Source organism: Euphorbia lathyris, chromosome 3 (assembly GCF_963576675.1).
Source record: "Euphorbia lathyris chromosome 3, ddEupLath1.1, whole genome shotgun sequence".
Lineage (NCBI taxonomy): Eukaryota > Viridiplantae > Streptophyta > Magnoliopsida > Malpighiales > Euphorbiaceae > Euphorbia > Euphorbia lathyris.
The window spans coordinates 44,707,916-44,735,891 of NC_088912.1; the positions used below are offsets into that span (position 1 = coordinate 44,707,916).

General features: G+C 36.1%; 3 protein-coding genes across 3 annotated transcripts; all 3 read right to left on the reverse strand.

Moving 5' to 3' along the window:
- Positions 1 to 11,524: 11,524 nt before the first annotated feature.
- LOC136222464 (auxin-responsive protein SAUR20-like) lies at positions 11,525 to 11,967 on the reverse strand. Its single transcript, XM_066010244.1, has one exon. It carries the CDS (start codon positions 11,897 to 11,899, stop codon positions 11,621 to 11,623), a length of 279 nt encoding a protein of 92 aa, XP_065866316.1. The 5' UTR covers positions 11,900 to 11,967; the 3' UTR covers positions 11,525 to 11,620.
- Positions 11,968 to 18,260: 6,293 nt separating this feature from the next.
- Positions 18,261 to 19,465, reverse strand: LOC136223699 (auxin-responsive protein SAUR20-like). Its single transcript, XM_066011829.1, has one exon. The coding sequence runs from the start codon at positions 18,929 to 18,931 to the stop codon at positions 18,674 to 18,676; it is 258 nt and encodes an 85-aa protein (XP_065867901.1). The 5' UTR covers positions 18,932 to 19,465; the 3' UTR covers positions 18,261 to 18,673.
- A 1,836-nt stretch (positions 19,466 to 21,301) lies between these two features.
- Positions 21,302 to 21,951, reverse strand: LOC136223698 (auxin-responsive protein SAUR21-like). Its single transcript, XM_066011828.1, has one exon. The coding sequence runs from the start codon at positions 21,792 to 21,794 to the stop codon at positions 21,516 to 21,518; it is 279 nt and encodes a 92-aa protein (XP_065867900.1). The 5' UTR covers positions 21,795 to 21,951; the 3' UTR covers positions 21,302 to 21,515.
- Positions 21,952 to 27,976: the final 6,025 nt, after the last annotated feature.

Sequence of the window (27,976 nt, forward strand, 5' to 3'; positions counted from 1 at the left end):
AATCACTTCTAGCAGTATAACTCATAGGTGTAAGAGTAGTGCCAATCTCAATGAACATTCAAAGCTTTAGAGTATGCCTAATCAGCCACATGCTTAATGACCCTTTTACAATGTTCCTCTAATACTTGATGCATGATTAATAAGCTACATGCCCAAATGAACAATCGTACACATACTCATTAGGCACCTCAAACATAAGCATCAACAGAACATCAAACATAAACATGTTTCATACACATACATGTTGAACGATTTCTGCAAGTGCACGGTATACGCTTGTAGTAATAAAAGATATCGAACCCACAGGGAACACTTTTTAACTAAAACTTTATTTAATTCGGTTTAATCACGTGTTTAGGTTTAATAAAAGAAATACGTTTAGTTGATGGAATAGGTTTTGGTAAATTAGGATTAGATAGAAGGATTATATCGAGTTTAGAGAACAATTCCGTTTTGGAATTTTGATTACAAAACAGATACTTCCGTAATTGGAATAAAATAGATCTTATTTTCATAAAGCAAAGTAAACAACTTTAACTTTGTGAGATTATGGACATGTAACAATATAGCGATTTACTCAATTAAATGGCTTCGAACCATAGAAATCCCCCTGGCATTGAGATGATTCCTACCTTAATCAAACTAGTGTTTTATTTCTGATAAGCCGCGATCAGCGATCATGTCATCCATAAAAACTAAATTTGTTAAGTGTTCAACAAAGTTCTTATATGAATAAGATGGAATAGAACGTTTTAATAAAAACACCAATTTATCATTTTGAAAATCATTTTGTCAGAACAATATCAAAATAACAAACAGTAAGAATATATTGAATAAATAAGTATATCATTAATGAAATGTGAATTTCCACAAGTTAACAGAGAAGTAGAAACTTGGATAGCATTGTAACGAAACCTTTGAGATCCGGGTCGTCAATCTTTCTCTCAAACTCCGTAGGTTCGTCAAACCTCATGCGCTTTAGCCGTCAATTCTTCTCGCTGGATCTTCGGAATAGAGACTGATCTCATCCACTACCAGAATGAAAACTAAACTAATACTGTTTATAACTAATCTAATAACAATTCGTGTACATCACGATTGTTTACATAGAAATGAAATCTAAACTTTCTGACTCATTTCTGAGTCAGAGACTCAACATAATAACTTTCTTCTCTAATTTCTCTAACTTTTTCCAACTTAACCAACCTCTCTAATTTCTGAAATGGATCACTTATTTATAGTTGTTGAAGGGTTGTAAATGATGAGTCGTGTCCGCTGGTGAAGGGTTGCTTTTATCCGAATGAACAGACGCATTTTTCCGACATAAAACATGTGTTTTGTGTGCAGAACAGTTCGCTGTCGCGACTGAGATTCTGAAAATCTCAGTCGCGACAGGGGGTATAGGGGCGAGTGAAAACTTCGTCTTTCTCCCAAGCTGGCTTCCGTAAGTCGCGACTGAGATTATGAAAATCTCAGTCGCGATAGAGAGATATTTCCATGTCTCTCGACTGCTTTTCGTCCTCCTTGAGCGTCCTTCTGACTGATATGCATTCTCGGTACGTTTTTTAGGTTTTTCCTCCATTTTAGCTCCATTGTAGCTCCGTTTTTGCTCCTATTTGGATTTAACCAAATAATTAAGTACCTTGCATCAAAGAAGTAAATAAAGACGTAAAAGTATTCAAAATGAATATAATTAGCATGATTTCAATGTAAATTTAACGTATTTATATATGATATTTTAGGTATATTTTGGGCTTAACAAACTCCCACACTTAAGCTTTTGCTAGTCCCGAGCAAAATTTCACTGAATTTATTCTTTAATCAATCTCTTTATAAATAGAACATATATCCATATATTCTTCTTTAAATTAGTTAAACCGAAAGATAAACTTTTCATGGTAAATTTATACGCATAGTATCAAACTACCTAGTGTAAAAGAGATATATCATTCGTCTTGTATTTCAATTTTTATATTGAAGTATTCGAGACGGTGTAAGCACGCATGTTTCCGAATCTTTCGTCTCAAGGCATTTCTAAGCACAAAATTTCCTTTCCCAAACCTAAACTATTACAAATATGGATTTATTAAGGACTTAGGTTTAATATATTTGCTTAGTTACGCCCAAGATAATGGTGGTCTCGATCGTAACTTTATACGCATTTAATTTGCTTTCGTGTTCGTTTAAGAGGTACCGACCATGCCATGGGTGGACGCAATCGTTACTTAAAACTTTAAACACGTTTAATTTTTGCTTTAATTTTGAACGTTCCTTTCATACCTCGACCGTGATAAGGGTGGTCGCAATCGTGGCCAAAAGTAAACGGTACTTAATGTTCTTCCCTTTCATACCTCGATTGTGATAAAGCTGGTCTCAATCGTGGCCAAAAGTTAAGAATACGACTACTTGATTAAATTAACATGAAAATAAAATTGGGAAAGAAAAATAGCACATTCATCCTATATTGACTTGAAATTCAACATGTATTATGGCTAAAGTTTCCTTAAAAACTTCAATTGGTTTTTAATGTAAGATGAAAAATCATACCGAGCTAAAAAGCTAAAGTTGTTAGTTTGATTTATGCCTATAAACCTAATTGAAATTGAAAATAAGATTTATATTTATCATGAATTCATGATATAAAGTAGAGATTTGAAACTAAAGAAATTTTACTTATATACATTTACTCGAGACGTTTTTGATAAAATCGTATCGGAGATTTGTAAAAATATTTGTAAAAATATAGCCCATATAGAAATATTATTTCTATCAATAATGATAACCTTAAAATATGCTTAACATTATTTTGAAAGTTAAATTTATTTGAAACATATGAATTATATACTTAACAAAAAATTTATTATTGTTTTTGAAAAATAGCTATTATTTTTAAAAGTGTTGCATTTATTATAAAAATGTTGCATTTGGTTTTGAAAATGTTGCATATTATATTTTACTTAAAATGAATAACAACATGCATTTATACTTAAATAAATAGCATTCATTCTCATTCGTTGCATTCATTCGTACTTTAAAATTAAAAATGAATATGAAATATCTCCTCCCACACTTAATTTGGACCATGTCCTCATTGGTGCAAAAAGCGATAAAACACGAAAAATAGTACGAAATAAACCATACGAATTAGAATTGAGAAATAGAGTACCATAACAATCAAACATAATAATAAAGAAAATTGTATCAAACATAATTTTAAATATTGTACCAAATGGAACAAGACATAATAATAATAACGAAAATGAGTTAAAGAGGGAAAGGATAAAACCTATCAAGGTGAAGGTGGTGGAGAAGGCGTAGTCTCAACTCCTTGGCGTCGGAAGAAAGAAAGCAACCGGCGACGAGTAGATTTGTGCTCACGACTCAACGTAGTGATATTGGCATCCACCGTGGTTATCCTTGAACTCATTTCGGCATTGTTGGCAACGACTTCATCTAACCGCAAATTCATGTGACGGTTATGCTCGTTCATTTGTGTCAAAACATGTTGCCAACCAACTTGTTCCTCAACATTCGGTTCTACATTTGCGTGCTCATTGGTATTAACATCAACATGCTTCTCCTCATCTTCTTCATCAAACTCCTCGTCATCTTCCTCATCATCATCTTGGGCACCTAAACCTTGAGAACTCGAGGCTTCACTACCCATGGTAGCAAAAACACGTCTTGTGCGATCCGCATAAGATATAAAAGCTGGCGGTCCCAATTTCTTCAATAAATTGGCCCTTTGAAGTGCCGTGAGATCCAAGGAAGGTAAACCAACATGGGTCATATTTTGATAATCCACTAATTCACCCCGAGCACCCAAAACAATGCCGGGAATTAAATTACCCATTGGCACTTGCTTATTACGTGACTTGGAAGCTCGAACTAAATTAGTAAATATCATCTCAATACTATCAATGGTCAAACCTCTTAAAAATACTATCCAACACAAACAAATCACGAACTTGCACTTTTGAACTTTCAACCCGACCAAATAAGGAAAATGATAAAAACTTGTGAAAGAAAAAGATACAATCGTCCTTAAGCAATTTACTAGATGTATTCTTTGGATTAAAAACATCTAAACCGGTTAAAGATTGCCAAACTGTGTGTGAATTAAAAGGCTTTGGTTTGGAATAAAAATTCCGAGTAGGAAGTCCAAACCAACGGTTCATGGCCGCATACCCAACATTATAACGAACTCCTTCATTCCGAAAAGAGATGACTCATTTCTTCTTGTCATAAGTTAAAGTAACCAAAAACTCAATGATATGTGATGTAAGACTAGGAAAACGCATTCTAGAAAATCGTTTCCAACCAAGAACGGAAAGAAATTCATCAATACGCTCGGTAAAAGAAAGAGTGTTTACCGTATCGGTGTCAAGAAAAAGCATATCGACGAACTCTATTAGGCTATTAGAAAATCGGCGATATTTGCGTCCTTCGGTTTCCGTCGTAATATCGAACGGTGCTTCATATTGAACCCGTAATCGATTGACTTCGGTGGCCTTAGCTTTGTTAGCAACGGTCTTTTGTCTAGGCATATTTTTGTTTGTTTGTGAAATTTGGGTGAATGAGATGAAAATATGAAAGGATGAAAGGAAGAATAAAAGATAATGGTGGTGATTTAGGGAAGAAGAAGATGAATAGGGTAAAGATTTATGGGGAAGATGAGTGAATCTTGGTATTGGGAAGAGAAAAGATGATTGATTAGTATAAAAATAGGTGATTTAAATAGGTGTAAGTAATAGGTATTGATTAGGATAGATGAATAGGTAAGTAATTAGAGTAGGAATAGGAAAAGATGCAAAATTCGCCCAAATCCCGTCCCTGGAAGTCGCAAGTCGCGACTGAGATTTTCAAAATCTCAGTCGCGACAGCAAGTACGTAGGGGGGTCGAAATTTCACTGAAAGTTGTCCTCTTGCTGTCTCAACTGAGAATTCAGAATCTCAACTGAGATTTTGGAAATTCTGGGTAAAATTAGGACTGTTTTTGATGATTTTAACACTTCTAAACCAATTCCTCTTAGAAGTAAGTGACATTAATGTGAATATTAATCCCTGAAACTATCATAAACAAAACTGAAACATTAAATTGAAGGAAAACCAAAGGTTGTTCCTTAAATAAAAGAAATAAACTAAGGAATTAATGCACTTTTATTTATTATAAATAAAAATATAAACAATACCTTAATATATATTACATAAAAAAAAATATCTTACTCCTAAAAACACAAAATATAAACACTCATATATAATAAAAAAAAACAGAAACTCATATTATATCCCTAAGTATTGGAAAAATGACGTGCATTGGTCCTATTAATCTTCGTTTGAATGAAGACTTGCCTCTCTAGTGCAGAAAGGAATGTTGGACCAGAACGAAAAATGCGTTTTACAAGCCCCTCGTTCTCCAAGAACTCGTAGTCTAGAATAGGGAATGGTTCTGTATCAGTCCAAGGGACAGAAATGGTTCCCTTGGCTCCTAATATGATTCCACAAATGATATTGGCGAACCCAATCTTCCAGTTCTTGGAACGGGAAGCAGCAACTAACCCCTACATTAAAATCTTTGAGGAGTTCACTGAGTTACCTTGGAAAATGTCGCCCAACACATAGAGATCAGTATCTTTCACAACATTGCTGCTGACTCGACTCGACCAAAAAGATTATGACAGCGGAATTTATGTATAGACAGCATGGAGTTAGAATTTATTGATTTGTTGTAGGCAAGACGTGGATTGAATCTCCAAAATCCTGTCAACATTCTCCATATATCTGTAGAAGTCATATCTCTGCCAGGATAATGTGGAGTGGTGTCCCGTGGTGGAAAACCAAACCAAGCATGAAGTTCAGGATATCCAAAAGTGAATATCTTCCCTTCACAACGAAAACTGAGACGAACACGCCTCTTATTGACGAACCGAATAGTAGACAAAAACTCTAATACCCAGTTTCCAATAATAGGAAACTTCATTGATGCAAACTTGGCCCATCCTAAGTTTGTCAGATAGCGATTCATGTCATCGCTTATCCCGAGTTCTTCGTTCAGAAACTCATATACAGCATTCCACAAAACTGTGCATATCTAAACTATAAATAACGTTTCCCCTCATCATGATTGTAGATTGGAAACCATGCTCCATAGCGTGAAGAAATGTCAACACGCTTGCTATGAGTAGAAGTGTGTTTTCGAACATTTTTCAAAGACTTAGTCATGTCTATGAGAGAGAAGAAAATGATGTCTGTAGGATTGAGAATTTGAGAAAGAAATTCAGGAAGATGAAATGAAATGGAATAAGTCTGATCCTACAGGAATATATAAGACATTTAAGTGAAAGGTTGTGTCTGTTAAAAAGAAAAGATGCAAAAAGTGATACCTCTTTGATTCAACTGACAGAAATTTTAAAGAAAGAAGACTGTAATCCCTTACAGTTATTTCAATTGCAAAAAGACAGAAAATCTCAACTGAGATTTTCGGAATCTCAACTGAGATTTCCAAATCCTGAAACATGGAAAATCTCAACTGAGATTTTTGCATTTTGTAATTCCTCAAGATCACTTAACACTTAATGAAATCATTTTGAAAACATGACTAGATTAAAATTTTAATGTTGACAAACTTATTTGTACACAAAATAAAAATAAAAATAAAAACAAAAATAAAAATATATAAATTAAAAAGAAAAATAAAAATTATGAACATAAGATAAGAAAAACTAAAAATTAAAAATATGAAAACTAAATAAATTAATTTTCATAGAACAAAAGACATCTTATTGAAAACTATGCGTGTCATGGTCGAGAAATTGGAATACCGATCGCGACACGTCTTGCCAATTGGCAAGGAATGCTTTGCATTGGTCCTCCCTAGTTCTATAGAGAAATTTAAAATCTTAGTTGAGAATTAAAAATTCTCAGTAAGTTCAAAAACGTCAAATAAAAATCACTGTAGAGATTTGTTTAAAAATCTCTATACAATCAGAAACTTAAATTATGTGTGATTTTAATTCAATTGAGATTTCTTGAAATCTAAAAACACTTTCCTCATAAATTACAAATATTGAAGATACAAAGCATATTTTTAATATCTTTCAATGAATTTTTTTTATTTCTAATCTAATCATTATTGCTAAACTAAAAATGTGATAATCCTTAAGAATTCTCAAGGAGAATCAAAATCATGGACAGAGTCAATTACCTAGACCGGTTCTAAATAATGGTTCTGTTTACTTACCTGGGAATAATTTCAAGCAGGAATAAAAGAAAGTAGAACTGTACCCCCAACTTGAAATTATTATTATATATTTTTTTCTTTTTTTAAGCGCTTTCTTTTTTTAGCGTTTTCTCAATTTAAGGATCTAATGATTTCGGTTGAATGTCCGAACTTCTGGTTCTGGCCTCGAACAAAAACTACGCACATTAACTTAAACTGTTGAAACCATGGTAAAAATCAACAATTCCTTCCTGGGGGATAAGATAATTTCAAGGACTGTATTTCCCATTCCTACTTCCTAATATATCTGTCTGAGAAAAGTTGATCGGCTATTTCTTGGAGAGATAAATGTAGGTGTTTAAGGAAATGATATGATAAAAGAAGAAATTATTTGGATGTAATGTAGGATTTGAATAATTTGTTTACAAAGAGAAATGATGTTTAGGTAAAGGTTTAGTGTATAGAAAAGAGGTAAATGTGTTTGGGAAAAGGTAAATTTTCTGAAAAAATCATCTGTCACATCTGACATCCTGTTTCATAAAATTTTCTTTTCCTTCTGATGTATCTGCCGGCCAAATTCCTTTTCTGTAAACTCCTTCTATGAATTTATATTGATGATCAAATCTCCAGTCTATCTTTGAAAAAAAACTTGAATTTTTTTATCTGCAAACATCTAATTGCAAACGTTAAATAACAACAAGGATTTAGTCCTAGCGACCATCCTCAAAAAAAATAAAAAACCATAAAATAAATATATACATATATTATAAACCAAGGTTCGGAATAAAACACGAAAAACATAATTTTTTGTTAAAAATTTGGCGTTCCCCGGCAACGACGCCAAAAACTTGTTGAACGATTTCCGCAAGTGCACGATATACGCTTGTAGTAATAAAAGATATCGAACCCACATGGAACACTTTTTAACTAAAACTTTATTTAATTCGGTTTAATCACGTGTTTAGGTTTAATAAAAGAAATACGTTTAGTTGATGGAATAGGTTTTGGTAAATTAGGATTAGATAGAAGGATTATATCGAGTTTAGAGAACAATTCTATTTTGGAATTTTGATTACAAAACAGATACTTCCGTAATTGGAATAAAATAGATCTTATTTTCATAAAGCAAAGTAAACAACTTTAACTTTGTGAGATTATGGACATGTAACAATATAGCGATTTACTCAATTAAATAGCTTCGAACCATAGAAATCCCCCTAGCGTTGAGATGATTCCTACCTTAATCAAACTAGTGTTTTATTTCTGATAAGCCGCGATCAGCGATCATGTCATCCATAAAAACTAAATTTGTTAAGTGTTCAACAAAGTTCTTATATGAATAAGATGGAATAGAACGTTTTAATAAAAACACCAATTTATCATTTTGAAAATCATTTTGTCAGAACAATATCAAAATAACAAACAGTAAGAATATATTGAATAAATAAGTATATCATTAATGAAATGTGAATTTTCACAAGTTAACAGAGAAGTAGAAACTTGGATAGCATTGTAACGAAAACTTTGAGATCCGGGTCGTCAATCTTTCTCTCAAACTCCGTAGGTTCGTCAAACCTCATGCGCTTCAGCCGTCAATTCTTCTCGCTGGATCTTCGGAATAGAGGCTGATCTCGTCCACTACCAGAATGAAAACTAAACTAATACTGTTTATAACTAATCTAATAATAATTCGTGTACATCACGATTGTTTACATAGAAATGAAATCTAAACTTTCTGACTCATTTCTGAGTCAGAGACTCAACATAATAACTTTCTTCTCTAATTTCTCTAACTTTTTCCAACTTAACCAACCTCTCTAATTTCTGAAATGGATCACTTATTTATAGCTGTTGAAGGGTTGTAAATGATGGGTCGTGTCCGCTGGTGAAGGGTTGCTTTTATCCGAACGAACAGACGCGTTTTTCCGACATAAAACATGTGTTTTGTGTGCAGAACAGTTCGCTGTCGCGACTGAGATTCTGAAAATCTCAGTCGCGACAGGGGGTACAGGGGCGAGTGAAAACTTCGTCTTTCTCCCGAGCTGGCTTTCGTAAGTCGCGACTGAGATTATGAAAATCTCAGTCGCGACAGAGAGATATTTCCCTGTCTCTCGACTGCTTTTCGTCCTCCTTGAGCGTCCTTCTGACTGATATGCATTCTCGGTACGTTTTTTAGGTTTTTCCTCCATTTTATCTCCGTTTTAGCTCCGTTTTTGCTCCTATTTGGATTTAACCAAATAATTAAGTACCTTACATCAAAGAAGTAAATAAAGACGTAAAAGTATTCCAAATGAATATAATTAGCATGATTTCAATGTAAATTTAACGTATTTATATATGATATTTATGTATATTTTGGGCTTAGCAATACACATACTCAATCACTTCTAGCAGTATAACTCATAGGTGTAAGAGTAGTGTCAATCTCAATGAACATTCAAAGCTTTAGAGTATGCCTAATCAGCCACATGCTTAATGACCCTTTTACAATGTTCCTCTAATACTTGATGCATGATTAATAAGCTACATGCCCAAATGAACAATCGTACACATACTCATTAGGCACCTCAAACATAAGCATCAACAGAACATCAAATATAAACATGTTTCATACACATACACATACTCAATCACTTCTAGCAGTATAACTCATAGGTGTAAGAGCAGTGCCAATCTCAATGAACATTCAAAGCTTTACAGTATGCCTAATCAGCTACATGCTTAATGATCATTCATACATAAAGTCTATGAGTCCTAGCTTCCTAAATAGTTATATCTAACCATCAATTCATACCAATCATTTCATCATCACCCAAAACATCATACATATATGTAATCGTTCAGTTCAAACCCACATAACAATACATATACTAAATCAGGCTAGTTTCCTAAATCAATGAGTTTTAGGTTCCAAAACAGTACATCAAACATACACAATCACTTCTAAAAGCATGACCAATCAGTTCAAACCAACATAACATTAATATATATTCAGTAAGTTAAAGAAATCTTCACATATGCTAAAGGCATGAACCGATTGACAATCTCTTCAGTCAGCCGTCGCATGTACTGAAGCATTCTTACTATCCCTGCAGATAGTGTTCAAATAAAAAGGAAACAGATGAGTTCATACCATCTACTGTATCATGCACTGTCTTGTCCTAGATTAAAAAAGATAAAGACCCAACCTTTACAGCAGTGAATCTAAATACAATAAAATCAGTGTAGCTAAGCGAGAGATCTAAACCTTTCAATGATAGGTCTGAAAATCACAAGATCCTTATACCAGCTGCTGAAATCGACATACACAAAAGTAAATCGGATGAGGAAAAGATAAGAGTAAGGAACAATGATACATCTAGGAACGAAGAAAATATGGCTTACCAGTACCGTGTTTCAAGCTCACCCAGTGATTGCATGTTCAAATCAACCATGGAGATAGAGAGGGATGAGAGGGATGAGAGGGATGAAGCTTGCGTAACCTAAAACTGAGGTTTGTGATTGAGAGAGAGCTTATATATCAGCTGAAATTTCAGTCAAATGATATAGAGCGCCTAAAATTTGGTATGACCGCGTAAGTGAAATTTAATTTGCCGCTTTTTTGTTTTCGGCATACAATGACATTCATTTATTAGAAGTGTCATCTGTTGAGCGCATCAAATTTAACGAAAACGCGCGTTTTCTTTGGATGACAGGATTCTGTAATCGTAATGTTATCTGAGAATCAAGCGCATTTTTTATTTCACCTTAAGATGACATACAGTTAAAATACTGTCACGAAAAATATTCAGACGACACGAAAACAAATGTCTGTCATGTATCTTGTTTCATGTGAAAGGGAAAATGACATAGTGATAACACTAGTATGCAGCTTGTAAGAAATGCCTAAGTTAACAATATGCAGCCATCAGAAGTGCGGTATATATGTATGACTAAGGTTCTGTTCTTTATTGCTCAACTGAACTGAACTGAACTAAATGCTACTAAACTGAACTGAACTGATTGATACTGAAATTAATAGTAATAAAGAACATAGTCTAACTGAAATGGTCCTCCAATTTGAACATATGTTCCAATTCATGACTTAATATCAGTTTGGATACCACAAATTCTCCTTAATATTTTTTGAACTAAGGATAGTCTTATCTCAGCTTATTCATTATATTGTTTAAGTGAATTAGGTTAATTATTAGCGCAATAATATTTGCAAGCATAATTAAAAAGGTAAAAAGAATGTAAGAAATTCTGACTTAACGATAATGATTGTAATGTATAAAAAGAAATTGATCAAAATTTTTATCGGTAAATTATAAAAAAATGCAGCTCTATAACTGTCTATACATCTAACTCTTCTTTTCTGAAACTATATATGTATAAAATTTGACAAAATTGCAATGGCCTTCAAGGTTGAACACAGTTAAGGAACACGTCTTCTCTGCAAGGAAGTGTAATAGCACCCATTGGATGATCAAATCCAAAGTCTTCCTCAGCTTTCTTTAACAATTTTTGGAAAGATGGCTGATTCAACACAGAAATTGGTACTATAAATCTCTTCATTTCCCTCTCTCCAACATATACTGCGAAGAAGCCTTTCGGAACTGAAGTTGCTTTATTTGCTATTGTGTTTGATCTACCAAGAATGCTCTTAGCACTCATAACACCAAGGAAAAGAATTGCCATTCTTGTTTTTCTTTACTTTTTGTTTGCTTCTCGGAAATACTAGTAGTGAAGGAGTATATATCTTTCAAGAATTGTTGATTTCGTTACGGACATGTACATGATGATATATATATATATATAGAGTAAGATCTGGAATTAACGTGTGAATAAATGGTCAAGAGGCTTCAAGTGGGGTGTACCTAGAGACATAAGCAGATGAAGGATCACATGGCTTTGTCTTCCAACTTATTGTCATTCTGTATATATTTTGTTGGAACACAAAGCAACAAATTTTATTTCCTTGGTTGAAATTAGGCCTTAGTATTGAGTAGGGATATAACAAGCATTTATTTCTTTAGGACATTAATTTGCAAGGGTGATTCAGATATGGACCACCAGCAAAGAAAAAGCCAGACAAGGCTTTGTGAAATGCATGTGAAGGAAGTGGGAATTTCTTTCCCCATTTATGTATTTATGTGGTAATCAAAGAAGAACAACTGGCTAATATTTGATGAATTTTCAAGACATCCAAGTATGAAATTAGTGTTATCTAAGTACATAAAAGTAGTAAGGTTATTGTACACAATTGAGTTTGGCTTATCCGATAAACCCGACTTCGAACACAATCAACCCAACATGTGCAAAGGACAAAAATCAAAGCAATTTACATTGACCAATGAAAGGATGTTTTTATTCCTAGATACTTCATAGCTAGTTCATGGTGAATTCTTTGGTGAAAAGAAGGTTAGTTATTTTAGAAAGGGCTTTATGGTGAATTCTTCATATGATACGAGTATTCACAATAATTTTATAATTGGTGGCATGCCTTAACTGCCTACAGGTTATTTCGATTATATGGCCGCCCCTTTCTATTTCTTGGTTCAATCTGAATAAAGTTAGCCCCTTTAGGCCAGCCACACGGGTTTGGGTCTTCAACTCGGCGTGTGGGAAGTCCTTTCGTGATGTTATTGATATGTGTCACAGGACATGTCTAGGAGTTCCAACAAGGGGTCCACAGGACGTGTGAAGGTCCGACACTCGGTGTGGCTCTTCCCCTGTGAATTTCTCATCTAACTAACTTGGCGTGTGGCTAAAGGCACACGCCATGTGAGCTGTCTTTCATGCTTTGCTTAGTTTGCTCAAGGAGATGCCCTCATCAATGTCCGAGTAATCCACTGATTGGTGGAGCGGATGATATTTGTAGAAATTGTCATGGATTTCCAAAATTAGCTTCCTTCTCCTTCCCGCTTGGCATCGGGATTCGTTTTTTGCTAAACTGAAAGCATCTATTTATGGTTGTGAAAGTTATGTGAATGGTGACATCAGCATTTGTGTTACAGAATATAATAGCTTAATTATTGAAATTAGATTTACTGTCGTTCTTAGTTTAGCTCTATACATTTTGGATAAATACATGTATAATTTCTGATATGTTGTGATATTTCTAATAAATTGATCTTAAAGCCCCTCCTCTCAAATCCGGTGTATTCCTACAAAACAGAGTTGTGAGCTGCTCGACGTGAGCACTCTCAACAGGGCCGGGGGATGTTTTGACTGGACGTATTCACGCTCACCGCACCAAATGATGAGGAAGCGAACTTGGGGTCCATTGGAAGGTCCACCTGTGGCAGGAGCGGTCCCCTGAAGACACTCCGACGATTGAGTCAGTATAAGAGAAGTGAAGAGAAAGAAAGAGTACGAACCAGAGAGAGAAACCGTTACCCTACAGGGTGACAAATTTAGAGAGAGAATCTGGATACAGTTCGTAGAGAGAAGAAATCTGTCATCTTATTGAAAGGTTTAACCTATTTATACAAAAGGACTGCTAGCAGACTTGAACTGTATTGCTACTTTATAGGAGCTAATTAAAAGGGCTAATTAAGGAGAGCTCAACTACCACCTAATTATAGAGATAATTAATTTATAGCAGTAATTACAGTTGTCTATCATTAATATACATTTGTATCATTAATATTCAACTGTTCAACTGTACACACTCATATCCCCCCTCAAATTGATGCTGGCCGGTCCAAAAGCATCAATTTGTGAAGAAGAAACTGATCTCGTCCACTAGAAAGAGCCGTAGTAAATATATCTGCAGTTTGATGCATAGTAGAGATGTGCGGAAGAGAAATAACATGTGCATCGTATGCCTCACAAATAGAATGACAATCGACTTCAATATGCTTTGTACGCTCATGAAAGACTGGGTTAGCACTTGTGTTATCAGCATGGAGAGGTGTAGAATCAGTTTGACAGAAGCCAATCTCAGCCCATAGTCCGCGAAGCCAAAGAATTTCCGAACAAGCAGATGACATAGCTCTATACTCAGACTGAGTGGAGGACTTAGATACACGATCTTGCTTTTTGCTGCTCCAAGAAATTAATTAAGGACCAAGAAACATGCACCAACCAGTAATGGATCAGCGAGTATCAGGACACCCAGCCCAATCGGCATCACTATAAGCAACAAGACGAATTGGAGAGTTGGTTGGAAAGAACAAGCCTCGTGCAGAACTTCCAAGCAAATAACGAATGATTCGACGGACAGCAGCCACATGAAGATGTCTAGGAGCTTGTATGAATTGGCTAACCTGTTGAACAACAAATGAAATATGTGGACTAGTAATAGTTAGATAGTTAAGGCTTCCTACAAGTCGTCGATACAAAGAAGGATCAGAAAGAAAATCACCATCATCACGACCATATTTAACATTCACTTTCATAGGTGTATCAGAAGAACGACCATCCCAAAGACCAGCCAAAGAAATAAGCTCTTGAGTATACTTATGTTTATGTAAAAAAATACAAGCAGAGGTAGAACACACTTCAAGTCCTAAAAAATAGTTTAAAGGGCCCAAGTCTTTCATATGAAATGCATTGTGAAGCCGTTCTTGAAGTTGAGAAATCAATTTGGAATCGCTCCCAGTAATAACAATGTCAACATAAACAAGAAGCAAGACGATTCCGCGAGAAGTTTGGCACAGAAACAAGGAGGAATCATATTGACTTTGAACAAAAGTGAAACTAAGAAGAGCATCATGAAATTTAGTGAACCAAGCTCGAGGGGCATGTTTCAAACCATAGAAAGACTTTTTCAACTTACAAACATCAAAAGAGGGAGTAGAAAATAACCCAAGTGGTGGAGTCATGTAAACATCTGCTTGAAGATCTGCATGTAAAAATGCATTTTTAACATCCATTTGTCGTAAAGGCCATCCTTTTGAAGCAGCAAGAGCAAGAACAAGTCGGACTGTTGTCATCTTTGTGACCGGAGCAGACGTCTCTTTATAATCTACTCCATACTTTTGCTTATTACCGAGAGAAACCAATCGTGCTTTATATCTATCAAGTGAACCATCAGAGCGGAGCTTAACGGAAAACACCCATCTAAAACCAATGTATGATTCCCTTGAAGAGCCAGAAGTTCTTCTTGCATTGCTTTAGCCCAACATGGTTATGTAGCTGCCTAAGAATAAGAAGTTGGAATTGTAGTATGAGATAAAGTGGCAGAGTAACCATACCTAGCAGGAGGATGACGGACACGAGTGCTTCATCGAGGAACCATTGGGGTTGAAGGTGGATTAGGGTCGGGAAGGACATGTGAGGATGGAGGGGACTGTCTTCGCTGATAGACCATACCCGGTTTAAAACGCTCAATGGACCGAGAGATGTCATCAAAGTGAGGAAGAAGAACAGAGGGTGAAGGAGAAACATATTGTTGAAAATAGTACTCATGTTCGAAGAAAATTACATTTCTAGAAACACGCATGCGATTGGCAGCAACATCATAACATAGAAACCCCTTATGAGCAGTACTATAACCCATAAAAGCACACCGAACCGATTGAGCGGCAAGCTTGTGGCGCTCATGAGAAGGCAAGTGAAGAAAACACACACAACCAAATGTACGGAGTGTATGATAATTAGGGTGCATACCAAGTAAACGATAATAAGGAGAATCAAAATTCAACTGTGGAGAAGGAAGGCGATTAATTAAATAAATTGCAGTAGACAAAGCTTCCACCCAAAATTTAGATGGAACCGAAGACTGCAAAAACAATGTGCGAACCATATTTAATAAGTGACGGTTCTTTCGCTCGGCCACTCCATTTTGTTGAGGAGTGTAAGGACATGTCCACTGAGATACAATACCTTTTTGTTGCAAAAAACCTCGAAACTCATGTGACATATATTCCCCCCCCCCCCCCATTGTCAGAGCGTAAAACTTTGATACATGTTGAAAATTATGTCTCAACAAAGGCCAGAAAAGCACGAAAGGAAGTTAGAACCTCAGCTTTGGAATGTAAAAAGTATATCCAAGTAAAGCGACATCATCGATGAATGTTACGAAATATTTATACTGCCCATGTGAAAGTACATAAGTAATACCCCAAACATAACTATGTATAATCGGGAAACAAGTTAAAGCATGACTACCATAAACAGGAAAAGGCAATGTCTTACTTTTTCCCAATTTAGAAGTAGAACAATCAAAAGACAATATATGGCTAGAAGACTGAGCTTTATTTCCAAAAAACCCCCATTGCATCAAATTATTCAGTATCATATTATTCGGGTGGCCTAACCGTTTATGCCAAAATTCAGCCTTACTTTCAACAACATAAGAAACTAAAGATAAAGTGCTAGGAATAGAAAATTGCAATGGAAATAATCTGCCCACTTTAGGTACCCTCGCGATCACCTTCCCCGACATCTGATCCTGCACAAGACAACCATCACGACAGAAATGCATGTTACAATTATTATCCACCATTTGACCAACTGAAATTAAATTGGTAGATAATTCAGGAGAAGCAAACACATTGCGAAAAGAAGGTCCAATATCACCAACAACGGCAATGGGAAGATCATTGCCATTAGCAACCTGTATATTTTGTGTCCTAGTATATTTCCGAAGATTTTGTAAAAAATGGGAAGAGCCAGTCATGTGATTAGATGCTCCAGAATCAACAAGCCAACAAGAAAGAACATTTTTACCTTGCTCTTGAAGATTTAAAGCAGAAAATGCTGATAAAATCATTTGTTGGACCATCTCTGGAGTGACAGTAGATTGGTTAGTAGTGGATATGGTGCATATGGAAGTATAGCTCCACGATCACCCAGAACAACAACTTGTAAACCTCTAATTCGATGGTTTTTCTGGACGAGTGGAACAATCCTTTATAATATGCCCAGTCTGTTTACAATAATTGCAAAATTTCTTATTGTAATTACGAGCAATATGCCCATACTCCTTGCAACTGTAGCACTGCAGTTGTCCCTTTCCTCGATTCTTTCCTTGAGCAGCATAAGCAACATTGGTAATTTCAGATGGGTCCTTGGATGCACCAATAATAGCTCGTGTAGCCAATCTCTGTTCCTCACGTAATAATTCGCCAACACACAAATCTAATGAGGGAACTGGGATTCTATTTAGCAATCCAGCCCGAGCAACATCAAATTCAGGTCTCAATTTCATCAAGAACTGATCACGACGACTATCTTCATGAATGGATTGAAGACTAGCTAGAACCTCGCTAGGAACCTTTGCATAAATAATTCCAGAATATTTGCTCCATAGGTTAAGAAATCCAGAATAATATTGTTCAATAGAAAGATTACCTTTACTCAAATTGTTAATCTCAAGTTCCAATTGAAAACGACGAGCTGTGTTATCTTGATGATATATACGCTTTAGATAATCCCACATATCCTTAGCAGTAGAAAAGGAACGCAAACTATTCACCATATGAACTTCAACAGAGCCTATGATCCAGGATATAATTATGGCATCCTTTATCTCCCATTCATTGCGTGCTTTATCTTCCTCAGGGGAAGGAGAAGACCCGTCAATATGACCCAAAGCTCTTTCCCCGTCAAAAACATCGACAGCTGAAACTCCCATGCTGAATAATTCTTGCCCGAAAATTTGATGGCCATGGTCTGATTGGTCTCTGAAGACGACATAATTCAATGCCAAATAGAAAACAAGAAGATGGCCAACCAAAACAAATAACCCAAAAAATCGCAAAGAACCAGAATTCCGAATAACCCAAGTAAGAAAGACACAGTAAAGAAACCAGAAATTCAAAATAGCCTAAATGGCTCTGATAGCATGACAAATTTAAAGAGAGAGAATCTAGATACAGTTCTTAGAGAGAAGAAATCTGTCATCTCATTGAAAGGTTTAACCTATTTATACAAAATGACTGCTAGCAGACTTGAACTGTATTGCTACTTTCTAGGAGCTAATTAAGAGGGCTAATTAAGGAGAGCCCAACTACCACCTAATTATATAGATAATTGATTTACAGCAGTAATTACAGTTGTCTATCATTAATATTCAGCTGTTCATTAATATTCAACTGTTCAACTGTACACGCTGATACAGGGTTGCCTGCTTTGGGGTATTTATAGATCCTCGACAAGATAGGGGTGGTTCAGAGGCTTTATTCCGGGAGTCCGAACCCGATGGGGTCTGAAGCCGATGGGCGGGATCAATGCCGAGGCCGTGATCGGCTTCTTATAGCCTTCATCAAGTAACCCGATAGTGTTCTTTATGGGATTTGAGTTATTAAACTCGTTGCTGCATTCCAAAATTTGCATGAGATAACTTTATTTCTGAAAATAAAAGATTCGGAGAGAAAAATAGAATCTAGTTATAGTTCAAATAAGCAAGAAGAGAACAACATATTGTAATTTGTATCAAATGAATTTCTCATTAGGCAAAATTGTTTGATCATGTAACCCATATATTTACATTGAATTGGCAATGATTGCCACATTTATATTTTATCTACTGAAGCTGGAAATAATATCATTGAAAGTATGTAGGCTGCAAGGAATTGTAAGGCCGCCCATAGGATGAATGAAACCAAACTCTTGTTCAGACAAATGAAGTAAATCTTGAAAGGAAGGTTCATTCAAGTATGAAACTGGTACCAAACATCTCTTCTTTTGCTCCTCTCCAACATAAACTGCTATGAATCCTTTTGGTACAGACTGACGAAAGATCTGCTTTGCAAGAACACCTGGTAAGCGAATACCCATTTTATATTTCTTCAAAGAAGAGAACAAAAACAGGAAATTTTCTTAGCGAGTTATCTTTGTTTACTGAAATGAAATAGGCAGAGAATATGTGAATTCTAAGTTGAGTAGGATGTAATTGATTAGTAGGTATATATAGATGAATAATTTTGGTGCAGAAAGGGTTGGGTCACAGCTCATAAGAATACGACATGGTTCTGATCTTATAATTATTCTATGTCGATAGATATATGGCTTCAAATTATCGAATAGTCAATCGTTGTTCTTTGAGTACAACATAAATGGGGCTTCCTTCACATGGACTTCACAAGCACTTGTCTGGATGGTGCTGCATATTGATATAAATTAGTCTTGCAAATTAATGTCCTAATAAGCAACATATGTTTGTTATCTTCATATTCGGTCAAGGCTTAGCTAATTGCAACCAAGTTATTGACGATAAGATTGAAGACAGAGCCATGTGATCCTTCATCTGCTTATGTCTCTTCTTCTATAGGTAAACCCCACTTGAAGGCCTCTTAACTGCTTATACACACATTAATTTCAGATCTTACTACATATATAATTAGATCACGTACAAGTCCGTAACCAAATCAATCAAATCAATAAGTCTTGAAAGACAAACCTCCTGCACTACTGTATTTTCATGGAGCATACAAAACTTGAAGAAAAACAAGAATGGCTAATTGATCGTGATATCATGTGATTATACAAAATATATGTGTCTTTATCTGAAGCAATTAAGGTCATATATAGTAAGGAGAACCTTTGAATCACACAATATTAGAATAGGTAACCATCAGGGTATGTGGACTCGTACTATGCCTTTCTGAATCCCTTCCGTGTAGGATTTTGATTCACACCTAGAATTCATTATTACAATTGGGCATATCATAAACAGCTTAAATTATTTTCCCCATTCACAAGCAGACATTTATCCTCAAAAGAAGTTAGGGTGTATACCTTGAACCAATTACCGAAATTGACTCTGTCATCTTATAAATGGAACACAACCGTCACAATCAAGGTACATACACACATCTATTGTAATAAATATTGAATTGCTTAGTGCTCACCATACTAAACTCTATTAACTCAAGCATCAGAGTGGAGGGCTGATCAATGAGAGCAAATTGATCCTTTTCCTGTCTGAGTACTACCACTCAGATTCAGTCGTGATAGAATCCTAGTTGATTATGATGACTAAGTCTGTATCCTTACCAGACTGTTATGTGAGAGGAAGTCAGTATGCAAGTTGTCTCCTAGTTAGGGTTGGTTTCGTATTCGGAATCTAAGGCAACTAGAAGTGTAGGTAGACTTACCTAAGGATCTGTATGTATAAATATGTGATGAACATGAAATAAAATCAGTGAAGAAGTTCTTGGATGACAAATTCAGAATAAAGGACTTAGAAAATCTAAAAATTTTCTCCGGAACAGAGGTTGCCATAACATATAAAGTATTTTTATTTGTCATGGATGTTACACCAAGAACTTGAAATTATCATGGATGTTCTTGGATTTACTTGAATAAACATGGATTAGCATTGATCTGGCTTTGTGAAAGGGAGGAAGAGGATCCTCATGGCGGATTTGAGTTCCAATTGTATCATAGGCATCTGTTAAACCAAATATGAGTTGGAGAACAATTTGGTCATTGGTAACAGGGCAATCTACTTTTGATAACTGATTGGATAGGGATTTGAGGTGCCGACAGTAGGAGGAGATATCAGAAAAATCATCTAGTTTGGTTTTGGAGAATTCTTGTTGAAGGAAGAGAGCATGAGAGTGCTTATTGTGTGAGAATATGTCCTATAGACGGTTCCAGGCTGTGGCTGCGGTAGAATCTGCTTCAATAACAGTGTGAAGCAGATCAATTGAAATGGTGCTGTAAATCCATTGAAGGACCACAACATCAATACGTGACCAGAGTTCAGGGTTTGTGGTTTGGAGAGAGTTGGCGGAAGGGTTTGTGGGTGATGGAGGAATGATATGATCAAGAACTTGGAAGGCTTTGGCATGGAGTTTGAGCAAGGCGGCCCAGGTTGGATAGTGACCTTTTTCAATATCCACGGTAATTTTGATGAAGGTGGAAATATTTGAGACTGTGAGGGAGCGATGGTTGGCGGGATGTGTTTCGGTATTAGAATTTTCGATGTTAGAATTTCCAGTGTTAGGGGTGTTCGTGTTTGAGTTGGCCGATGTATTAGTCATGGCGGTGGTTAAGGGTGTTGGCGGCGTTTAGGGTTGCGGCTGTGGATTAGGGTTTCGGTCGGCGGCGGTGAGGGATGTAGGAGGAGAGAGAGATGGAGGTAGACTAGGTTTTGGTCTCTGATACCATATAATAATATGAATTCTCAGTGATTGTTATTGATATGTAATTTAGTATATATAGAGAATACAGTTCACTCTGTAGTGAACGACTAACCGTATATTCTAGGCTAGAATTAGGGAACTAAATGTGTCAAAGATACAGATAAATCAACAAATAATATATACTCTAATACTGGATAACGGTCTGTACAATCTATATACTCGTGTTTTCTGAAACTATATATGTACAAAATTTGACAAAATTGCAATGATCTTCAAGGTTGAACATAGTTGAGGAATATGTCTTCTCTAAATGGAAGTGTAAGAGCACCCATAGGATGATCAAATCCAAAGTGTTCCTCAGCTTTCTTTAACAATTTTTGGAAGGAGGGCTGATTCAACACAGAAATTGGTAGTATAAATCTCTTCATTTCGCCCTCTCCAACATAAACTGCAAAGGAGCCTTTCGGAACTGAAGCTGCTTTATTAGATACCATGTTTGATCTACCAAGAATGCGCTTAGCATTCATAACACCACGGAATAGAATTGCCATTCTTGTTTTCTTTACTTTTTGTTTGCTCCACGAAAATACTAGTAGTGAAGGATGGTTTTTCTTTCAAGATTTGTTAATATGGTTACTGACTTGTACATCTAATCATACATATATATATATAGTAAGATCTGGAATCAATGTGTGAATAAGCTGTGAAGAGGCCTTTCAAGTGGGGTTTAGCAGATGAAGGATAATCACATGGCTCTGTCTTCCAACTTATTATCAATTACTTGGTCATGATTAATTCTGCATATAAATTGTTGGAACACCAATCTTGAATTATTTATTTCCCTTCGTTGAAATTAGGCATTAGTATTGCACATAATATGACTAGAGATAACAAGCATTTATTGCTTTAGAACATTGTTTTGCAAGGGTGATTCACATATGGACCACCACCAAAACAAAAGCCAGACAAGGCTTTGTGAAGTGCATGTGAAGGAAGTGGGTAATGCTTTCCCCATTTATGTTGTAATCAAAGAAGAATCGATTGACTGAATATTGCTAAATTTGAAGACATCAAATACGAAATACGGTTGCCACGTTTTTGAAATAACTATATATATAAGATTAGTGTTGTGTGATCAGTATAGATAAGTAGGAGCACTATCACTTGTTGTACACGATTGAGTTTGATAGCTATATCAATTTTTAGACTTTCAGTCGTGTTGTCGCTGTGCCTTGTTTATATTTCTTTATTTTCTTACAAGTTATACTTTAACCGTCCAATAATGGATGATGTCTCAACAATGAAGATTAAATTGAACAAACTTTATTTTATTAAATTGAAATTGAATTTTTACAAAAACTATTTGCAAACCACTTATGCACACACATATCATTTTATTATTTTGTTTTTTTTAACCCAAGGATTGAAATTGTTACACTTGAGTTTTTGTCATCCTATGTACATGGAATAGATCATGTAGTTGTACTTATTTAAAGTTGTGTTGAGGCATGACCATTATCTCCACAACATCTGAGGTTGGTGGTTTTGAGTTGGTCGTGGTGACAACAACTCGCTCCTCTTTATACTATGTGATGCTCCATAATATTTCCTTGTGTCTACGCATATGGTTAGAATATCTAGAGTCTAGTATCGAATCATTATTATAATTAATAAACTTATGACTTACATTGGTAAATGCTAGCTCATGTGCATTGGCTTTGGAAGATATAACTGTATCACATGACTTAGGCTCTACAATGGCACATGATCCTCGAACTCTCAATATTCATCTCTTTCATCTTGAAAATGTGTTGATGTTGTAACGTTTCTTTCTGCTTTCTTTTATGGGCAATCTCGAGCATTAGTTACCTCTTTTTCTACAACTATATAACATCGATTATTCTTGTGTCGATGCGATTTCTCGTATGCTTCGTTGTGGTTGTGGTGAGCTCCCCCTTGTTATCAACTCCCTTATTGCTGCTATTTCTGCCATCATTATCTGAATCTTTCTCCTCTTCTCGATCTCACAGCTTGTGGATCCTTGCTAATTTTATTTCCAGGATCCAATTTTTGAACTTTCCGCACATAAAGTTTTAACTTTAATAAAGTATTGACTCGCCGACATGTCTTGTTGTGAGACTAATATTAACTCGTTCTCGAATTGTTGGAGCATGTCATCATTTGTCCTTGCAAAAAACAGGTAAGAGTGTTCTATGGTTCTTTAGGGGTTTTGGCATCCTTGATGCGCTGCAACAGATCACCCTCTACCGAAATTGATAAAACATACATTGTTTTACCACACTTAACCTTCCAATTTTGATTGTCATTTTTTTTTGTGTCAAATGTGTTGTATCATTACCTCTAACAATCTCTCATAAATCTTACCTCAGAATATAAAAGTGCAGATGAGTACTCCAAGTACTATATTTATTATTACTTGTTATATAATAAGTCAATGTAATAAATATAAGCATTCCTAAGTCAACTAAAGCACTGTTATAGGCTGTTGTTGGTCTACTATGTCTCATTGATTGAAGGATAACCTTATATATATATATATGTATGTATTGTTTTTACATAAAATATATCAATGTATATTTTAATCTACATGGTATCAGAGCCTTGTTTTGGTCTCTATTTTGGGTTTCTGAATTGAGATTCCAGAATTTTGGGCTGTTTCTTTCAGTATATCTGGCTGCCTTGTGAGGAGAGTCTGATTTCACCTCAACGGATTGTTGCCATTCCTCTTCTGCCACCGTCGCCTCTCTGTTTCCGACTTGTCTATCCGGTTAGTTTGCCGGTGAATCTCCTTTTGTGCAATTACGTTGCCGGCAGCCTTTTGCGTGTTGCTTCAATTGAGTTTTGCTTGTCCGTTTCCTATGAAGTTTGATGTTCCTCTGTTGTCTCTCTTGTTCGGTATGTTCTTCTAGGTTGCATCTCCCGAATTATGTTTTTTATATTCCGAAGTATATTGAGTTTCTTGTTTTGAATTGTATTGTCTTTAAGATTATATTATAAGTATCTATAGCAAGCTGAACATGATTAAAATCCATGCTTCAGTTTGAGGGGAGTGTTATAGAATAAGTTAATGTAATAAATGTAAGCATGTCTAAGTCAACTAAAGCATTGTTATAGGCTACTGTGGGTCTACTATGTCTTATTGATTGAAGGATAACCTTGTATATATATGTGTATTGTTCTTAAGTAAAATATATCAATATAACATCTTAATCTACATGGTACCCAATAGATTTCTCTCTATTTCTATGGTCTGTTACATTACTGAATATTTCCAAAATGCCTACTGAGGAAGACATGTTAGACTTAACGACTTGATTATCTCCTTTAATTAACCATGTATATTTTGGTCTCACACCAATAATTTTCAGAGTCCCGAACTACGGGCTAGCATTTATCATCTATAAGCTTCAATAGAGAAGCAAATACGTCATCACATGCACATCAATTCTTTGCTCTTTATATGATTTATGTCAAGCTTGATACCTTCATCTTTTTCCTTCATAAGAGAACACTACAATTCAATTGAAGTAGTGATTTTCATGAACATGATTAACGTCTTTATTTTTATATGGAATAAGCTACCAAAATAGCATCAATGTACGCTTAATATTTAAAAAAGAGTATCAAGCTCTTGTATGCCTTATATGTTCTCCATGCGTGCGTATGAATGTGATGATTTCCTATATGATTATTGTCGTAATGCCTTGAATGGGTTTCCTATTCGGAGTAGTATTGGGTTTCGGATTCCTAGTTGGATTGGGATAATGGGTTCCTAGTGGGATTGGGATCATGGGTTCCTAGTGGGATTAGGATCATGGGTTCCTAGTGGGATTAGGTTAGATTGGGTATTATAAATACCCCATTATATAAACCTAATCATTTTAATCAGTTTTTCGCCTCCTAATAATACTATTCTCCTTCTGCCCGTGGACTAGCCAACACAACGTTGGTGAACCACGTAAATCTATGTTTTTCGACTGCTTGTTTATTTATCTTTCATTAATTCCGCACAACAAACTGGTATCAGAGCTTTCGGTTTCCGATCGGGGTTTTGTTTTTCTGGAGAGAAAGATGTCTGCGATGAACGTGAAAATCGAAAAGTTTACTGGGAGAAATAGTTTCAGTCTATGGCAGATCAAAATGCGGGCTTTGTTAAAACAACAAGGCCTGTGGACGCCGTTGAAGAAGGAAATGGGAGAAGTCACTGTTGAGATGATGATTCTGGAAGAAAAGGCACATTCAACAATTATGTTGTGCCTCGCAGATGATGTCATCACTGAGGTCTCAGACGAAAGAGACTGATGTCGGTCTGTGGATGAAGTTAGAGAGCTTATACATGACAAAATCTCTGACGAACAAACTTCTTCTGAAACAACGTCTGTTTGGCCTGCGAGTGTAGGAAGGTACGCAACTCAGGGATCATTTAGATCAATTGAACACATTATTATTAGAATTACGTAATATTGATGTGAAAATTGAAGATGAAGATGCTTCTTTGATTCTGTTGGTGTCTTTACCGCTTTCATATGAGAATTTTGTTCAATCATTTATTGTTGGTAAAGATTCTGTGAGTTTGGAAGAAGTTAGGTCATCTCTTCATAGCAGGGAGTTGCGCCATAAGGCGAGCAATACAGGTGCAGATAATCAGGCCTCTGGACTGTTTGCCAGCTGCAGTAAGGAAAAGGGAAATGGTGGAAAGAAGAAGTCTAAGAAGCCGTTCTCAAAGGGTCTCAAGCCAGACGACACCTGTAATTACTGTAAGGAGAAAGGACATTGGAAAACTGATTGTCCAAAGAAGAAGAAGAAATCAGAAAATCAACCAGGTTCTGCTGCTGTAGTAAATGGTGACACCAGCTCTGAAAACGATATTCCTCTAGTTGCTGATGGACACACTCATCACTCTGATGTGTGGGTTCTTGATTCAGGAGCATCTTATCATATTTGTCCAAGGAGAGAGTGGTTTTCAACTTATAAGCAGGTAGATGGAGGTAGCATTTCAATGGCTAATAGTCATGTCTGCAAAGCAGTTGGAATAGGCTCGATCAAGTTGAGGACACATGATGGTAAGTTCTGCACGTTGAACGAAGTCAGGCATGTTCCATTGATGACGAAGAATCTGATATCTCCGAGTCTGTTAGACAGCAGGGGTCTCAGCTGGTCAAGAAAAGATGGAGTTCTATATGTCTATAAAGGTTCTGCTGTGATTCTGAAAGGTGTGAAGCATAGTACTTTGTATTTCTTTCAAGGTTCCACTGTTACAGGTTCAGCTAATGCTGCATCGTCAGAGATTGACCAGGAGGATATGACAAAGATATGTCATATGAGACTTGGTCATATGGGCGAAAGAGGGATGCAGATTCTATCAAAGGATGATCTTCTTGATGGTCATAAGGTCAAGAGTCTAGAGCTTTGTGAACACTGTGTCTTTGGGAAACTACATCGCAGCAAGTTTCCCAAAACTATTCACATAACAAAATACACAGTTGATTACATCCACTCTGATTCTTGGGGTCCATCTCGAGTTGAGTCTTTGGGAGGTCACAGATATTTTATGTCTCTCATTGATGATTATTCAAGGATGACTTGGGTCATCATGATGAACCATAAAAGTGAAGCTTTCAAGAATTTCAAGCAGTGGAAAGCATTGGTGGAAAACCAAACAGGAAATAAGATAAAGAGGCTGCGAACTGATAATGGTCTGGAATTCTGTTCGTCTGAGTTTGATCAGTTCTGTAAGGATGAAGGGATTGCTCGGCATCACACAGCCAGGAATACACCATAACAGCATGGTGTAGCTGCACGAATGAACCAGACATTATTGGAGAGGGTGAGGTGCATGCTCTCTAACGCTGGGTTAGAAAGAATATTCTCGGCTGAAACGGAGAACACAGCATGTTATCTGATTAACCGCGGACCACACACCGGCATACAACTCAAGACGCCTACAGAAATGTGGTCAGGAAAGGTTGCTGATTACTCAAATTTGAAAGCTTTTGGGTGCACAGTTTACTATCATGTTAATGAGGGTAAGCTAGAGTTGAGTCTTTGGGAGGTCACAAATATTTTATGTCTCTCATTGATGATTATTCAAGGATGACTTGGGTCATCATGATGAAGCATAAAAGTGAAGCTTTCAAGAATTTCAAGCAGTGGAAAGCATTGGTGGAAAACCAAACAGGAAATAAGATAAAGAGGCTGCGAACTGATAATGGTCTGGAATTCTGTTCGTCTGAGTTTGATCAGTTCTGTAAAGATGAAGGGATTGATCGGCATCACACAGCCAGGAATACACCACAACAGCATGGTGTAGCTGAACGAATGAACCAGACATTACTGGAGAGGGTGAGGTGCATGCTCTCTAACGCTGGGTTAGAAAGAATATTCTGGGCTGAAACGGAGAACACAGCATGTTATCTGATTAACCGCGGACCACACACCGGCATACAACTCAAGACGCCTACAGAAATGTGGTCAGGAAAGGTTGCTGATTACTCAAATTTGAAAGCTTTTGGGTGCACAGTTTACTATCATGTTAATGAGGGTAAGCTAGAGCCAAGAGCCAAGAGCCAAGAAGGGAGTGTTCGTAGGCTATGGAGATGGAGTTAAAGGCTTCAGGATCTGGTCTCCATCAGAGAAAATGGTCATTTTGAGCAGAAATGTAGTCTTTGACGAAAAATCTGTGCTTAGACCCATTGTGAAGCCTACAACTGCA

Excerpts from the sequence above, each read along its gene's own strand:
- LOC136222464 (XM_066010244.1), bottom strand. The coding sequence starts at position 11,899 with ATGGCAATTCTTTTCCTTGGTGTTATGAGTGCTAAGAGCATTCTTGGT.
- LOC136223699 (XM_066011829.1), bottom strand. The coding sequence starts at position 18,931 with ATGGGTATTCGCTTACCAGGTGTTCTTGCAAAGCAGATCTTTCGTCAG.
- LOC136223698 (XM_066011828.1), bottom strand. The coding sequence starts at position 21,794 with ATGGCAATTCTATTCCGTGGTGTTATGAATGCTAAGCGCATTCTTGGT.